Below are 18,224 nucleotides of genomic sequence, written 5' to 3'. Positions count from 1 at the left end.
GATATGGTATGGCCAGGCATAAGCTACAGACAACAAACACAAGATCCTGAGGCCCATTGTCATGCCATTCATCTGCCGCCATCACCTCATGTTTCAGCATGATAGTGCATGGCCCCATGTCACAAGGATCTGTACACAATTCCTGGAAGCTGAAAATGTCCCAGTTCTTCCATGGCCTGCATACTCACCAGACATGTCACGCATTGAGCATGTTTGGGATTCTCTGGATTGACGTGTACAACAGCGTGTTCCAGTTCCGGCCAATATCCAGCAACTTCACACAGCCAATGAAGAGGAGTGGGGCAACGTTCCACAGGCCACAATCAACAGCCTGATTAACTCTATACGAAGGAGATGTTTGCATGAGGCAAATCTTAAGGTATCTGTGACCGACATACATATCTGTATTCCCAGTCATGTGAAATCCATCGATTAGGGCCTAATGACTTCATTTAAATTGACTGATTTACTTATTTGAACTGTAACTCAGTAAAGTCTTTGAAATTGTTAAATGTTGCGTTTTATATTTTTGTTCAGTATAATACCCGTGTTCATTTTATATAGCCTCATGCTTATTCTAAGAAGTTACGCATGGTTCTGGTTAAATTTGTAACAAAAATATCACTTTTTATAGACTCTTAACCAGATCAGTGAATATTGAAAAAAATAGCTTGTTGAAATGATAAAATTATTACTGGGTCTCATGGTTGTGGAAGGCTTGGGCCTATATTTAGCCTAGGTGTAACGTCACAAGCCCAGAATTAATTTGATTATTGGTGACTGTTTGAAATGCTGTGTATTTTACCTTTTTAATAGTATAGCAACGTTTATTTAGAGAACAGTTAAAAAACAAAATGTATGTTGTGAATCACTCTTAAATTAGAAAAAATTGAGAGGTGATTTTTAGGCCATATCACCCTGCCCTGCTAATCCGGGTGAATGGATTTATCCCATGTTTTTTGTCCCTGGTTTTACTTTTGCCTTTAACATTTTAGTTATTTAATCAGATGCTCTTATCCAGAGCGATTTACAGGAGCAATTAGGATTACATGCTTTGCACAAGTGCACATCGACAGTTTTTTCACCTAGTCGGTTTGGGATTCGAACCAGCAACTTTTTTGTTACTGGCCCAACGCTCTTAACCGCTACGCTGCCTGCCTGGACCTGTTCCCAGTTCCCTGCTCCATCCTCTACTGCAGGGATCAACTACATTCAGCCACATTTTTTACATTTCTTGTGCAGATGGTCAGCGGTCAGAACATGATTACAAATTATAAATGCTATAAAATTTGCTGGTGTTTTTAGTCTAAAATCACCCACAGGCCAAATTCAGCCCGCGGGCCGCCAGTTGGGGAACCCTYCCCTACAGGCAGGCTAAACCCAGTCTGGCCATGTGACTGATTGACTGACACTTTCTCACGCCCCGTCAATCACAACCTCTTCCCGGTTCTCTTTTCTTTGGTCCAGCTTTCTGTTCCGTGTTAGATCTGCTTCATCCTCCTGGGAGGTCCCTAATTCCTATATGTAACACCACTACTAGGATATAATGTCTCTCTGCTCTTCTCTCTCCATACAATGCCAGAGGATCTTTAGCTGTCAAAGGAAATTAGGCAGAGTGAGATTGAAAAGGGGTTCGGGTGTGTTACCTCTGGTGGGCATTACTTCAGTTTTTTTCATTGACAAGGACAAATGACTTTAACTCACTACAGAGCTAATAACAGGAACAATCATTGGGCTGTTTCTTGTCTTGTGTCTTATGATGATTTCCCCAACACCTGTCTCTATAATTTGAGTTGCAACACATGCAACCTGTCTGATACAGCCTTGCTCACACACATGGGAAGGATGGACTGCACCAGACCACTGCTAACCAAACACACTCTCCTCTATCATTGCAGTGATGGAGACCATGGCTGTGAGCACGTCTGTGGTGGGGCCTGATGAGTTTGACCGCAACGCGCCGCGCATCTGTGGCGTCTGTGGCGACAAGGCCACAGGCTTCCACTTCAACGCCATGACCTGTGAGGGCTGCAAAGGCTTCTTCAGGTGGGTACTGACCAGGACAGGTACACTATGCATGGGATGGGTTTGRTGGAGGGTCCAGTTTGACTTGGAACAGAAAGGGTTATCCAGGGTTGTCTTTTATTTCCGGTTGCTTCCGGCTACATTGCTTGAACACAATGTAGTGGAGTAGCCTGTGGGGCTCCAGGGCTTATTATGGCTCAAAACTTCCCACACAGCGGAGGACATACCACACTGTCCGGGAATAAAAACTATGTCGTTTATTAGGCAATATTGAAATGATCTGACAGCCTCCGATCCAAGCCAAACTAAAGTGCTGTCCATATGGAAGCTTATTATCTGGAATCTTTTTAAAGCTAGAGCAAGCTGGTCTTTTGAGCAGGAACGGGAGAATGTATTTTTGTTTAATGACAAGGAATAGGCCAAGAGGGTGTAACTTTATTAATGTGGCCAAGATCTGTCGTTTGTGGCTGTTATTTTATAACAGCCTTGTTATAAACTTGTTTACAGTAAACCAGTTTAGTCGATCATAGAAACAAGTGCACGTAATCAGTGAGTCCAACGCCACTGTATATCTTTACAAGTAAAATCAAGTTTGTCATAGACGACCAGTTCGCTGCTGAATTCAAAGCTGAGCGGTTTCCCTTCAATTCTTTCCCTTTGATTTCTTGAAACCATGAAGAACATAAAAAACATCTAAAAAACTGTAGGGTTGTAGGTTTTATAGTTATTTTTTATTTAACTAGTCAAGTCAGTTAAGAACAAATTCTTATTTACAATGACGGCCTAGGAACAGTGGGTTAACTGCCTTGTTCAGGGGCAGAATGACAGATTTTTACCTGGTCAGCTCGGGGATTCGATCTTGCAACCTTTCGGTTACTGGCCCAGCGCTTTAAACACTAGGCTACCTGCCGCCCCTATAGGGTATACCTGCCGCCCCTATAGGGTATACCTGCCGCCCCTATAGGGTATACCTGCCGCCCCTATTAGAGGTCGACCGATTATGATTTTTCGACGCAGATACCGATTTACTGGAGGACCGAAAAATGATTTTTATTTTATATATATATATATATATATATATATATATATATACTGCTCAAAAAAAATAAAGGGAACACTTAAACAACACAATGTAACTCCAAGTCAATCACACTTCTATGAAATCAAACTGTCCACTTAGGAAGCAACACTGACAATAAATTTCACATGCTGTTGTGCAAATGGAATAGACAAAAGGTGGAAATTATAGGCAATTAGCAAGACACCCCCAAAAAAGGAGTGATTCTGCAGGTGGTGACCACAGACCACTTCTCAGTTCCTATGCTTCCTGGCTGATGTTTTGGTCACTTTTGAATGCTGGCGGTGCTCTCACTCTAGTGGTAGCATGAGACGGAGTCTACAACCCACACAAGTGGCTCAGGTAGTGCAGTTCATCCAGGATGGCACATCAATGCGAGCTGTGGCAAAAAGGTTTGCTGTGTCTGTCAGCGTAGTGTCCAGAGCATGGAGGCGCTACCAGGAGACAGGCCAGTACATCAGGAGACGTGGAGGAGGCCGTAGGAGGGCAACAACCCAGCAGCAGGACAGAATTATGTAAAATTCTGGCAAATAAATTACTGTCTTTGTTAGGAAGAAATGGTCTTCACACAGTTCGCAACGAGGCAGGCGGACCAAACTGCTGCATATACCCTGACGCGAATGCCCTTTTGTTAAAGCATCACCCGCTTGGCAAAGTAGGCCGTGATTCAATGATAAATTAACAAGCACCGCATTGATTATATGCAACGCAGGACAAGCTAAACGAGTAATATCATCAACCATGTGTAGTTAACTAGTGATTATGTTAAGATTTAATAGTTTTTTTATAAGATAGTTTTAATGCTAGCTAGCAACTTACCTTGGCTCCTTGCTGCACTCACGTAACAGGTGGTCAGCATGCCCACACAGTCTCCTCGTGGATTGCAATGTAATTCGCCATAATCGGCGTTCAAAAATACCGATTGTTATGAGAACTTGAAATCGGCCATGCCGATTAATCGGTCGACTTCTAGCCCCTATAGGGTTCATAGTGATAAAAGTACTACTGCAGCGCAGAAAGCACCCCATCAAATGGTCGGCCATATCATAACTCAGTCTAGGCTACTTGATGCAGCTTCGTATAATGTAACCGATGTAAACTCAGCAACAACAAAAAACYTCCCTTTTTCAGGACCCTGTCTTTCAAAGATAATTCGTAAAAATCCAATTAACTTCAGATCTTCATTGTAAAGGGTTTAAACACTGTTTCCCATTGTTCAAATAACCATAAACAATTAATGAACATGCACCTGTGGAACGGTCGTTAAAACACTAACAGCTTACAGACGGTAGGCAATTAAGGTCACAGTTATGAAAACGTAGGACACTAAAGAGGCCTTTCTACTGACTCTGAAAAACACCAAAAGAAAGCTGCCACGGGTCCCTGCTCATCTGCATGAACGTGCCTTAGGCATGCTGCAAGGAGGCATGAAGACTGCAGATGTGGCCAGYGCAATAAATTGCAATGTCCGTACTGTGAGACGCCTAAGACAACGCTACAGGGTGGACAGCTGATCGTCCTCGTCCTCGGTTCCATAACCGCAGGTGTAATAATAACCGATGATGCTGTGATGTCACAGCATCATCGGACTGGGCTTGTTGTCATTGCAGGCAATTTCAATGTTGTGCGTTACAGGGAAGACATCCTCCTCCCTCATGTGGTACCCTTCCTGCAGGCTCATCCTGACATGACCCTCCAGCATGACAATGCCACCAGCCATACTGCTCGTTCTGTGGGTGATTTCCTGCAAGACAGGAATGTCAGTGTTCTGCCATGGCCAGCYAAGAGCCCGGATCTCAATCCCATTGAGCACGTCTGGGACCTGTTGGATCGGAMSYTGAGGGCTAGGGCCATTCCCCCCAGAAATGTCCGGGAACTTGCAGGTGCCTTGGTGGAAGAGTGGGGTAACATCTCACAGCAAGAACTGGCAAATCTGGTGCAGTCCATGAGGAGGAGATGCACTGCAGTACTTAATGCAGCTGGTGGCCACACCAGATACTGACTGTTACCTTTTGACCCCGCCTTTGTTCAGGGACACATTATTCCATACATGTCTGTGGAACTTGTTCAGTTTGTCTGTTGTAGATTCTTATGTTCATACAAATATTTATTTACAAATGTTAAGTTTGCTGAAAATAAACGCAGATGACAGTGAGAGGACGTATAATTATTTTGCTGAGTTTATATGGATGAGAGAAAGTTCCTACAAGAAAGAAGGAAAAATGCCAGACTGTCTTTCTCAGGCATCATGCTGTTCTCATTAAACTCAACGATTAACTCTTAAGTCAGCTGTCCTCTCATGTCTGTCGTTCCCAATGTGTTATTTTGGAGAAAGGTCAGCTGACACCTGTAGGTACCCCAGTGTGTGAATATGTGGGAACAATATGGACTCAAGTACTTATCTATGGGTGTGTTTTATTTATGCTTTTGGTGTGTTGATCTATTTTTGAACTTTGTGTGTGTGTGTTTTTACCTGTGTGTGTGTGTGTGTCTACCTGTGTGTGTGTGTGTGTCTACCTGTGTGTGTGTGTGCGTGCGTGCGTGCTTGCTGTAAATGGGAGGCTGTATGGGGAAAAAACTAATATCTTCAAAGGGCACGCTGCGTGACTGCTCATGATGTTTTGTTTTGTTTTTCTGTGAGAGGGGTAGTGTGTCTTTCTTTTTCCGTTTTGTGTGTCTGCAAATGTAATCCAGTTGAGTAATAATCCCATCTGACTCCATTTTGCAAAAAAATTCCAGTGTTTTTAATATGTCTGTGTATATTTGAACGTGTCAGTGAGCCAGGTTTCAATATCTCCGTCTCGCTGCCCCCACCAGACGCAGCATGAAGCGTAAGGCCAGTTTCACCTGCCCCTTCAACGGCAGCTGCACCATCACCAAGGACAACCGGCGGCACTGCCAGGCCTGCCGGCTCAAACGCTGCGTGGACATCGGCATGATGAAGGAGTGTGAGTGCTCAGAGACTGATTGCTAAATGGTCATAAATACAGTAACTTCAGCACTTTAAGTGCTAGGCTCATGCTGGCTCATATAGGCCTAATGTGAAAAAGCAGTACAGTGTACTGTACAGAATGTTAGTAGAATCTGTTTTACTGTACATTCATGCATAGTCATTGTTGCCTGGACATGCTCTTTATGTTTTAGATATCTGTATATTTGACCTGTTTCAGGGAACTAGGCGTATGTCGCGGGTCACTACTTCACACGAGAGCCATTTGAACATAATCTTAATTTTTTTTATCAAAATGCCTTTTTTGACAGAAATGCCTTCTGGACCATGTGAACTTTCGTGTGCCTTAATAACAAACTTGTATGCCATCTGTAAATACAAATAAAATGACTAAATTTATAAGCCTAGTTGGTTTAGCCACAGAAAAAGTCAGCAACCTTCCCGCTAGCCATGATTGGCTGAGATAATGAGTTGGCTGGACATGCCGAGAGATGAGTTCGGATTGGTCTGCCATATAGCACGCTTCTGTCTATTTGAGCTGGTCAGTATGTTTAGGTAATCCTGTCTAACGCTGTTTTTATTTTTATTTTTAATGTTTACATAGTAGAACTGCATAAGTGTTGCTCTCCATTTTCTGGAGGACCGAGTTTTGAAATCAGTGGAATTAGAGTATGATAGCTAAGGAGATGAAGAACACCTGTCTCCGGATTACATCTTCAAACTAAGGGCAACCTTGGCATCTGTGACAGGAAGAGGCGTCCATCCATGATGGATATGGGTAAGATAGTCTAGCTAGCTACATTTTCAGATTTTAGACATTTCAAATTTTGACACAGTATTTTCTTTCAAGTTAAAGTGTACTGTAAGCTAACAAGCTAACTAGCTGGCTCGCTAGCTAACGTTACGTGTATGATCTTATTATTCGTATCTGAGCCATTTTGCTTGGCTAGTTATAGCCTAATGTTGGCTAGCTAACACTGAACCTGGTTGGTTAGCTACATGCAGATTCATGCAGGGTAGTAACGTCATGAGTTGGGATTATGGTTAATTGTTTACCTAGCTAGCTACATGTCTTAACAAAAGACTCCACTATGGAAGAAACGATTTCGGGTGCGTTCGTAAATTCAGTCTTGCCATCTACTTCCATTTCAGAGCACTCTCGTCTGACTGTGCCAGAGCGCAGAATAACTGATGAATTTACGAACGCTCAACACTCGTTGAATATGACTGGTGTCAGTAAACGTCCAGCAAAAAAGCATAATTAAATTGTTGCCAGCAGCACAGTTAGTCACCAACGCTCTGGATAACATGGAAACAGCCTAACCAGCTCTGCTAGGGCAAGTAAAGTGGTCAGAGTGGGGTGTTCTCTCATTTGTGTCTGGAAGTAGCTAGCAAACTAGCCAATGTTAGCCAGTTAGCTTGGGTGCTTGACTGCCGTTGTGAGGTCAGAAGGCTCGGATCACCTCATCAAATAGTGTCCAGTGTGTGCTCTGAAAGCTCCGAGAGAGAAATGCTCTGAATTTACGAACGGACAATCTGACTGCACAGTTGCAGCCACCAACGCTCTGGATAACATAAAAACAGCCTAACCAGCTCTGCTAGGGTGAGTAATGTTCAGTGAACTGTTCTCTCATTTGTGTCTGGAAGTAGTTAGCCAGTTAGCGTGGGTGCTTGACTGCTGCTGTTAGTATAGAACGCTTGTGTCAAACCTTAGAGATGGGTCGGGCTAAAGCTTAAGAGGGTGTGAACGATGGTGAATGGGTGTAGACAAAGAAGAGCTCTCCAGTTGATACCAAAACGTTCAAAGGTCATTTTCTCAGAAGTGAAGATACAAGTTTAGCAACTTTCAAAGCAGAATTACTTACCCATTGTTCCTCAAATATAGTGTATGATTTACCATTTTGTAGCTCTCTGTGTCTGCTTTTATCCAATGTGAAAACACTTTCTAATTTTGCTACACAAGATTGAATCAAGGAGGTCGGTCACATTTGGGTTGCATTCAGCCAGAAAATAGACCAGGGTTGTACTGTTTTACATTCTGTACTGTATTAGAAAATATGTGGTGGTTTCAGAATATTTAGACAAATTTACTGGCTAAGTCATATTAATCCTGCTTTAAGAAATACCCTCCACTTTACTGTGCCGGAACACCGACAAATCCGCATGGTTATGAAAATGGGCAAGTTGTGCATTTTGAGGTGACAGAGAGAAGGGGAAAGAGTGGGAGGGGATGGGAGAGAAATAAAGACCAGTCCAACAATGATACTCTTTCTCCTGCCCGTTACACAATGGTCCGATACAGAGTGGTGCTGCTGCCCTGTAGCCTAGCCTGCAAACAGTCACAAGCCTAAATGAGCCCCCTGGAAAATATAAAGGATCCAAACCGCTAAAATGGCCTCTTTGTCTGCACAAGTGCTATAGCTCCAGGCCATGGGGTCATGGATGAGGAGGGAGCTGCCTGGCGCTGCATGCCTCAGTCATGTGGACCTCACTCATGTAAAAAACAATGTGGTACGAAACATTTCAGGCAGAGGTGTGGCACAGAATGAGACTTGCGATTGGATGAGCATGGTGACTGAGCAATTGTCGAGCTGTGCTAAGCTTGATGTGGATACAAGTGGAGGCGGTTATTTAAAGTGTTAAAATGTTCTTTAAATGTTACATGTTGGTCCTCTTTTTTGGACTGCTACAGTTACGGTATGTGTCTCATTTAGCGCTGTATGTACACATGAATAAATCATGTTTTTGTGTGTGTTAATGACAGTTGACGTTGATGACCCGTGGGTGTAGTCTTAACACTGTAATTGGTCAATCCGAGCCTCGCCCCCAAAGGTTTTTGTTGCTTCTTCAAAGCACCGCTGCCATGCTGAGGATCCAGCCACATTGTCCGCAGTTGTTAGTGTTCGTGCCAAGACAACAGAGCAGGCCTGCCCACTCGGCGTAGCCTGCCAAATCAGTGAGCAGTACACAATTACTCATGCTCCCTTAAGCTGCAGGGTTGCCAGGAATAGCGCCTCTGTGCTCATTCTGCATGGAGGTGCCTCCTACCTTACTTTCTCTGAGTAATAGAGGGATTGTAGTAGTTGTGGTGATATTAACAATATCCTGACCCAGAGTATTAACACCCTAGAGTCAATGTCCGCACCCCAAGAAAATAATTTAAATCTTCTGTTTGGGAACATTTTGGCTTCACAGATTACAATGGCGATGGACAGAGTTGTGGATAAAACGTTAACTGCATGTCGCCACTGCTCAACGAGAATATCCTATGCAGTGGCTTGTTGTCGGCCACTCACAAGTCAAAGCGAAACTACAGTCATAGAGCCTCCCTGAGTGGCAAAGCAAGTTACAAGATTATCTAATCAATGGAAAATGAATTAAAATGAAAGATTTGCTACAACAACCAAGAGCCAACAGGTACGCTGCTACTTAATAATCTGAATGGAGGTGTTATTTGGATCTGTAGGACAGGGAGAAAGCGCATGACGCCTTAGTTAGACTAGCTAGCTAGCTTCTCTCGGTTTGATGCACAAAACAGGTACCACATAATCATATTGAATGATAAATAACCTAGCTGTGACAAACTAGAAGTTAGTACACTAGCTCGAGTCTGCTTGGTATGGTTGGTTGCTGTCTCTCCCTCATCCTTGCTCCTGTATCACTCGCTCACATTACTCACACCACAAGGCCCCTCTTACACCTGCTAGAGCGTCTCTCCCTCGGACTTTATCAGCTCTGTTAATAAAGTAGCTTACAATTTCACATCTTTTAAAGTTGCTGCTTCCCTCACTGCTCTGACCAGGTCTCTCACCTTCTCTCCTCTTTCTCTCTGCTCTCTCCTTTCTCATCTTTCTCTCTCGCCTTCTTCTTTCTCTCTCCTTTCTCCTCTCCTTTATTTTTTCTCTTGCCTTCTCCTTTCTCTGCTTCTTCTCTATCTTTCACGCTCCTCTCCTCCTTTCTTTCGCTCTCCTTCCTATCTCCTCTTTCTCTCTCCTTTTGTTCTTTCTTAATCCTCTCTCTCTCACCCTGCAGCTCAGTCCTCTGCCATGTCGATCCAGGCATGAGGCTAATTAATAAATATGGACAATTTTGTGGTAAACAGCTCAATTTTCTGGCCTCCGCTGTCTTACACTTCACCGCTGTGCCATCCAAACAAAAAGGCACTGTGAAATACTATCCAGACAGCACACCAGACGATTGCTGGTGAACTCTGGGAAATTACCGCACGCTTGCCTGGCTGCGGCGGCGGTCCTTCTGACTATGCCATGCTAGATGGGCTACTCGGTGTCCCATTCTGGCCTGATGTCAGCCAGGCAGCAGTAGTAAAATAAGATTCTATCATAGAGTAAAGCTGGTCCAACTCTAGTTCTGAACAGTGTGGCTGTATGTTGTTGTCTCCATTGTTGATAATCCTTAAATATGGCAATAGATTAAATAAAATGTTTAGCCACAGTGGKATAGTCCAATAGGTAGCTACAAGCTAGCATATAACACAAACCAGATGCCTGGTTGTGGTTAGTCAGCTCCTAAAGTCTTTTGGTTTTATCACCTACATCATGTACGTTTCCTTCAATCTGCTGTTCAATGAAGACTATTGGCAAGTGATAGACATAAACATAAAATGTATTTTACCACAGCTGCTGTTAATGGCAGACAAACTTGGTTTAGCAGGAATTCGATCTGTCCATGTGTGAAACAGGCAACATTTGTTTTACTGTTGCGTAATACATTTTCTGAGGGTGGTAAAAGCCATTTTTTGGTGTGCAGGAGTTTGTAGAAAACATKATGCACGACAAGATTGCCCTGCCATGAAGATGATTCACATTTTGTGATGGGGGGGAATCGATACAGTTGCATATTGGGGTGTTATTTTTGACGATATATTGTATCGTTTTGACAATCACAATATAAGTTTTGCGCTAGTTGGCTGTACCTGCAACAAAACTCCCATATTTTTCCTTCATAGAGAGCCAATTTGTTTTCAGCACTTTTATTTCCATGACTGAGAGACTCGTTTTCTCATATTGTATCTTGTCCATGTGCAGCACACATATGGTGTTTGGAACATCAAATCAAATTTTATTAGTCACATGCGCCGAATACAACCTTACAGTGAAATTCTTACTTACGAGCCCCTAACCAACAATGCAGCTTAAAAAAATTAAAAGTAATTCAAGAGCAGCAGAATCGCATTAAAATAACAGTATTGAATCGCAATACACATAGAATCGTGAGAATCGCAATACATATATCGGCACCTAAGTATTGTGATATCTGGTTAAACCTGGTTAAATAAAGGTGAAATAAAAATAATATACCGTGACGTCCTGACAATTCTGAGCCCTATTCACATTCAGGAAATGTCCTGGTCGACCTAGAGTAGTTTGTTCTTTCGACCAATCGATTGATCTACATTTTTAAACGTGTATTTTTCCCTATATAGACACACCCTATGTGTTATTTTATTAAAACGTATATTGTCATTGCCAACTATGTTAAAATAGCCTACATAAAGCCAACAATAATAAACCTTGCAGCCTGCAGGTAGAAAATATCCTGGTAAAAACATTGGCTACACATGGCCTGAAACATGGAACTTGGGTCTGGCCTGAAGCTGGCACTAGCAAACTTGCAACATTTGTATAAAATATTCTGGGACCTCAGAGTTTCCTGCCCAGTGAGCTCCTGACATAGCTGTAGGCTATTTACGCCAGGGATAAGAAGTAATCGGGTAGGCCTATTTTATGACGTTTCCACCAGATAAGAGCAATACTTTTTTTCTCCTTTCACGCCGAGTGGTTACCAAGAGAGCTGGACAGATATCAGATCCCCAAATGGGCACACATTTGTGCGCAAGCCAGGTAGCCTGGGCATACTTCTATGCATAATCAGTTGCGCGTCCTTACTCAACATTGACAGGAGCACCACAAACAAAAGTCAGTGAATATATTGACAACTCCTAAATGGAATGAAATAAACCAACTTGCTCCTCACAAGTGTAGCCTAGGTTGTGCGGTCCTCGAACAACGTGTTCACTCCGACAATGACAACGGTAAAAGACTAATAATATATTGAATGCATTAACAGAAATTACCGTAACCAAACAAACATTGTAGATTAGAAAATTATAGGAACGGTCAATGTTGGTGTGCCATCCCCGCGGCCTCCACAATGGATTAGTCCACTGAGCCAGGCATGGATCAGACGGGTGTCTTGTGTCCCATTTTTTAAAAAAAATAAAAAAATACAGTACCAGTCAAAAGTTTAGACACACCTACTCAAGTGTTTTTCTTTATTTTTACTATTTTCTGTATTGTTGAATAATTTTGAAGACATCAAAACTATGAAATAAGACATATGGAATCATTTTGTAACCAAAAAAGTGTTAAATCGAAATATATATTTGTGATTCTTCAAAGCCACCCTTTACCTTGACAGCTTTGCACACTCTTGGCATTCTCTCAACCAGCTTCACCTGGAATGCTTTTCCAACAGTCTTGAAGGAGTTCCCACTCTGGTCCAACTCATCTCAATTGGGTTGAGGTTGGGTGATTGTGGAGGCCAGGTCATCTGATGCAGCACTCCATCTCTCCTTCTTAGTCAAATAGACCTTACACAGACTGGAAGTGTGTTTTGGGTCATTGTGCTGTTGAAAAACATATGATAGTCCCACTAGGTGCAAACCAGATATGATGGCGTATCGCAGCAGAATGCTCTGGTGGCCATGCTGGTTAAGTGTGCCTTGAATTCAAAATAAATCACAGACAGTGTCACCAGCAAAGCACATCATCACACCTCCTCCATGCTTCACGGTGGGAACCACACATCCGTAGATCATCCATTCACCTACTCTGCGTCTCACAAAGACACGGCGGTTGGAACCAAAAATCTCAAATTTGGACTCATCAGACCAAAGGACAGATTTCCACCGGTCTAATGTTCATTGCTCGGGTTTCTTGGCCCAAGGAAGTTTCTTATTCTTATTGGTGTCCTTTGGTAGTGGTTTCTTTGCAGCAATTTGACCATGAAAGCCTGATTCACGTAGTCTCCTCTAAACAGTTGAGATGTGTCTGTTACTTAATCATTAGTTTGGGCTACAATCTGAGGTGCAGTTAATTGACGATGTCTGAGGTTGTTAACTCTAATGAACTTATCCTCTGCAGTAGAGGTAACTCTGAGTCTTCCTTTCCTGTGGTGGTCCTCATGAGAGCATGTTTCATCATTGTCTTAAAGTAATGATGGACTGTCGTTTCTCTTTATCTGTTCTTGCCATACAATGGACTTGGTCTTTTACCAAATAGGGCTATCTTCTGTATACCACTCCTACCTTTTCACAACACAACTGATTGGCTCAAACGCATTAATAAGGAAAGAAATTCCACAAATTTAACAATGCACACCTGTTAATTGAAATGCATTCCAGGTGACTACCTCATGAAGCTGGTTGAATGCCAAGAGTGTGAAAAGCTGTCATCAAGACAAAGGGTGGCTACTTATATGTTTTACACTTTTTTTTTGGTTATGATTCTGTGTGTTATTTCATAGTTTTGATGTGTTCCCTATTATTCTACAATGTAAAGAAAACCCCTTGAAGGAGTAGGTGTGTATATATATATTAACAACTGCTCGACTAAAATAATCTTGGTCGACCAGCACCCTATCGATCAAACAATCGATCAGTCGACTAAAAGGAGTCAGCTCTATTTTGTAGTTGTTAGCCTCTGTCTGGTTCAGTTCTATTTTGTAGTTGTTAGCCTCTGTCTGGTACAGATTTGATTCATCATCTTCTAGTTTTGGTGTATCAACTCATTCCATGGAGGGCTGCAGGTTTTTGGTTTTTCCTTTCAATTAAGACCTAGACATCCAGGTGAGGGGAGTTCCTTATTAATTATTGATTTTAATTCATCAATCAAGTACAAGGGAGGAGCAAAAACCCGCGGACACTGCCTTCTGTGGAATGAGTTTGACACATGGTGTATTGGCATGTCAAATTATTGTCTGTCAGATTAGTTTGAGAAACAGCACGGCTCAGATTACACTGCAGCACTCGTGGTGCTAATGGTATTCTCCTTGGAAGATTAGAAGCCTACACATTCTAGAGTCTCTCATAGCTAGCTGCTGTTTGTGTGAAGAAAACTATCAGCAAGTGACAGTCACTTAACGAGCACGGTTGTCAGTAGATCTGAGGCTCCTGTGTGAGGCAATCAAGCTAGCTGTGTTCTTCTCTCTCTCTCTCCCCCACCGCTCCTCTTCTCACCCGTCTCCCCTTCGCCTCTCTCTGCCCCAGTCATCCTGACAGATGAGGAGGTGCAGAGGAAGAAGGACCTGATCCAGAAGAGGAAGGAGGAAGAGGCGGCGCGGGAGGCCTTGAGACCTAGGCTGAACGACGAGCAGAGCCAGGTCATCGCCTCATTGGTGGAGGCCCACCACAAGACCTATGATGACTCCTACTCTGACTTCTCACTCTTCAGGGTCAGTACTGGTCAAACAACTATTTCTCGCTCTCACGTTCTCATTTKTTTTGCAATATTGTTTTTATATACTAAATCACAGATATTGCATGATGTTAATGTAATGTTTTGCCATTCTCATTTCAAGTGATTATGGGTCTGTTTTATCAATCACTTCTATGTGCACGTTCCAAGACAAATCAAAATATGTTGCATTATGTTAATTGTATGTGTTGTGTTTGCAGCCCCCAGTGCGAGAGGGCCCAGTAACACGCAGTGCCAGTCGTGCAGCCTCCCTTCACTCTCTGTCAGATGCCTCCTCAGACTCCTTCAACCACTCACCAGGTGAGGGACACATGCTCACGCATGCACACGCACATATAGCACTCGTACACACAGTATACATGCACCACAATCACATTTTCCATTAAACGTCTCAAAGGTCTCCTTACAGTGATAGGGTAAAACCAAAGGCTGTAACTTGGCTGTGGAAAAATTCACAATCACACACCACGCCAATGTTTGTTACACAGCTGCTGTGTACCATACATTTGCTTTTATAAAATGCCTGCCTGGGTGTCTTTTTGAAAAATCTCTCAAACATACTGTCCAGGTGTACCAAGGTTCTTTAACAACACGTGTGTCCCTGCCTTACTCCTACACTACATAATGGCATAATTGGCTGCAGCCTTTTATACCTTTCATTGTAAACCTGTTGCTTCTTTTAGCAACCATTTGTTCACATTCCCCATGAACTATTATATTTCTGCTCTCTCTCTCGCTCTCTCGCTGTCTCGCTCGCTCTCTCGCTGTCTCTCTCGCTCGCTGTCTCGCTGTCTCTGTCTCGCTCTCTTTCTTTCTCTCTCTGTGTGTCTCGCACTCTCTCTGTGTTTCTGTATCGCTCTCTCTCTCACTCTCTCTCTGTGTATGTAGAGTCTGTGGACACCAAGCTGATGAACTTCAGCAGTCTGTTGATGATGTACCAGGACAGTGCAGGCAGCCCAGACTCCAGTGAGGACGATGGCTCCAAGCTCTCTATGTTGCCCCACCTGGCTGACCTGGTCAGCTACAGCATCCAGAAGGTCATCGGCTTCGCTAAGATGATTCCTGGCTTCAGGTGGGACTCTAGCATATTGTGTGCCTACTAGGTGTAGGGTGGAGTTGCCCTTAGATTCTGGTCTTAGTTCAGTTTTGTGTTTTCCCCCCACTAATGTTAAAGGTTAGGATTGGGGAAGTGGACGCTGATCCTATATCTGTACGTAGTGGAAACTTCGCCCAGGAGCCTTAATATAGTACATTAAAAGGATTGTGTAGGACGCATGATTGCTCCACTATATATCTTTAATTAGGCCATTACACAACAACCTTTCAATCTGAAATTGGATCTTAGTCAGGCTTCTACTGTCCATTAAGCTTGTAATAGTTATTTGTGGGTGGATGACTTCGGTAATTGCATAGCTACATGCTTTGGTACAGTGTGTTATTATGTGTGTTATTAATAAAGACCTATGGTTCAGTGGTATTCCTGGAATACACTGGAGCAGAGTGGGTGCAACGCCAGTTCAATGAAGGTTCCCTATCCATCTGCTCCCCAGATGCACAGTGCATTCAGAAAGTATTCATACTTCACTTATTCTACATGTTAGCCTGAATTCAAAATGGATAAAAACATTTATTTTTTATTTTTTACCTATCTACACACAATAACCCATAATGACAAAGTGAAAACATGTTTTTAGACATTTTTGAAAATGTATCTATCTAATTTACGTAAGTATTTACGCACCTCAGTCAATACTTTCCAGAAGCACCTTTTTCAGAGATTACATCTGAGTCTTTCTGGGTAAATTTCTAAGAGCTTTCCACACCTGGATTTTTCAACATTTGCCCATTTTACTATTTTCCAATTTATTCAAGCCTGTCAAGTTGGTTGTGGATCATTGCGAGACAAACATTTTCAGGTCTTGCTATAGATTTCCATGTCAAAACTTTAACTTGGCTATTCACTGTTTCATTGGTAAGAAACTCCAGTGTAGATTTGGCTTTGTGTTTTAGGTTATTGTCCTGCTGAAAGGTGAATTCATCTCCCAGTGTCTGTTGGAGGGCAGACTGAACCAGGTTTTCCTCTAGGATTTTGCCTGTGCTTAGGTCCGTTCCATTTATTTTTTTATTTTTTTAAAGACTCCCCAGTCCTTTAATGATTACAAGCATGCCCATAACATGATGCAGCCACCACTATGCTTGAAAATATGTAATGTGTTGTATTGGATTTGCAACAAACATAACACTTTGTAATCAGGACAAAAAGTGAATTGCTTTGCCACATTTTTTGCAGTATTACGTTAGTGCCTTGTTGCAAACAGGATGCATGTTTTGGAATATATGTATTTTGTACAGGCTTCCTTCTTTTCACTCTGTCAATTAGGTTAGTGTTATTTGGTAACTACAATGTTGTTCAACCATCCTCAGTGGTTCTTCTATCCCAGCCATTAKACTTTGTAACTGTTTTAAAGTCACCATTGGCCTCATGGTGAAATCCCTGAGCGGTTTCCTTTGTCTCCAGCAACTGGAGTTATTTTTGTAGTGACTTGGTATATTTCTACACCATCTAAAGTGGAAATGTAATTAGCATTATAATAAATATCCGCAACAAAATCTGTATAAACTAGTTATGTTTTTTTGAATGAGCTGCGTCTCAATCCACCGCAATCGCAAATGGCGGCCTTTCACATCTTTTTATTTTTATTTTTTATTTCACCTTTATTTAACCAGGTAGGCTAGTTGAGAACAAGTTCTCATTTGCAACTGCGACCTGGCCAAGATAAAGCTTCCGAGACTTATATCAAACATCTCCAAATCCAAAATCAAATCGAGAGTCGGCTTTCTATTTCGCAACAAAGCCTCCTTCACTCACACCCGCCAAACTTTACCCTAGTAAAACTGACTATCCTACCGATCCTCGACGATGTCATCTACAAAATAGCTTCCAATACTCTACTCAGCAAACTGGATGGCAGTGTGTTTATCACAAGCTGCGACATCCGTTTTGTTACTAAAGCACCTTATACCACCGCACCACTGCGACCTGTATGATCTAGTCGGCTGGCCCTCGCTGCGGATGTTCGTCGTCAGACCCACGGCTGCTCGCTCAGGTCATCTATACAAGGCTGATGGCTAGGTAAAGCGCCGCCTTATCTCAGTTCACTGGTCACGGATGGCAACACCCACCCGTATGTACGCGCTCCAGGCAGGTGTATCTCACTGATCATCTAAGCCAACCTAATTTGGCCGCCTTTCCTTCCAGTTCTCTGCTGCTGTACTGGAACGTATTGCAAAAATCTCTGAAGTTGGAGACTTTCATTCCCTCAACAATTTAAACATCTGCTATCTGAGAGCTAACCGATCGCTGCAGCTGTACATAGTCCATCGGTATATAGCCCACCCAATTTACCTACCTCATCCCCATACTGTTTTAATTTACTTACTTTTCTGCTCTTTGCACATGATCATCTGATGATTTATCACCCCAGTGTTAATCTGCGTAAAATTGTAATTATTCGCTCCTATGCCTATTTTATTGCCTACCTCCTCATGCCTTTTGCACACATGTATATAGATTCTCTTTTATTTTATTTTTTTCCCCCTACTATGTTATTGACTTGTTTATTGTTTACTCCATTGTTAACTCTGTGTTGTTGTCTGTTCAACACTGCTATGTGCT

At 42.6% G+C, this 18,224-nt stretch overlaps 1 protein-coding gene across 5 annotated transcripts in view; it reads left to right on the top strand.

Annotated features, from left to right (window-relative positions):
* The window catches only part of LOC111966563 (vitamin D3 receptor A), an 88,997-nt gene that overhangs the window by 54,109 nt on the left and 16,664 nt on the right, over nt 1-18,224 (top strand). For all 5 annotated transcript variants that reach the window (XM_023991306.2, XM_070444517.1, XM_023991308.2 and 2 more), the window contains 5 exons: nt 1,899-2,046; nt 5,921-6,051; nt 14,341-14,525; nt 14,749-14,848; nt 15,437-15,620. In XM_023991306.2, the coding sequence (XP_023847074.1) occupies nt 1,901-2,046; nt 5,921-6,051; nt 14,341-14,525; nt 14,749-14,848; nt 15,437-15,620 (746 nt within the window). In that variant the 5' untranslated portion in view covers nt 1,899-1,900. The remainder of the gene's footprint in view (nt 1-1,898; nt 2,047-5,920; nt 6,052-14,340; nt 14,526-14,748; nt 14,849-15,436; nt 15,621-18,224) is intronic.

This window comes from Salvelinus sp. IW2-2015, linkage group LG7, assembly GCF_002910315.2.
Source record: "Salvelinus sp. IW2-2015 linkage group LG7, ASM291031v2, whole genome shotgun sequence".
Lineage (NCBI taxonomy): Eukaryota > Metazoa > Chordata > Actinopteri > Salmoniformes > Salmonidae > Salvelinus > Salvelinus sp. IW2-2015.
Note: the sequence above shows the minus strand (reverse complement) of the source record. Positions and strands in the feature narration are given on the sequence as shown.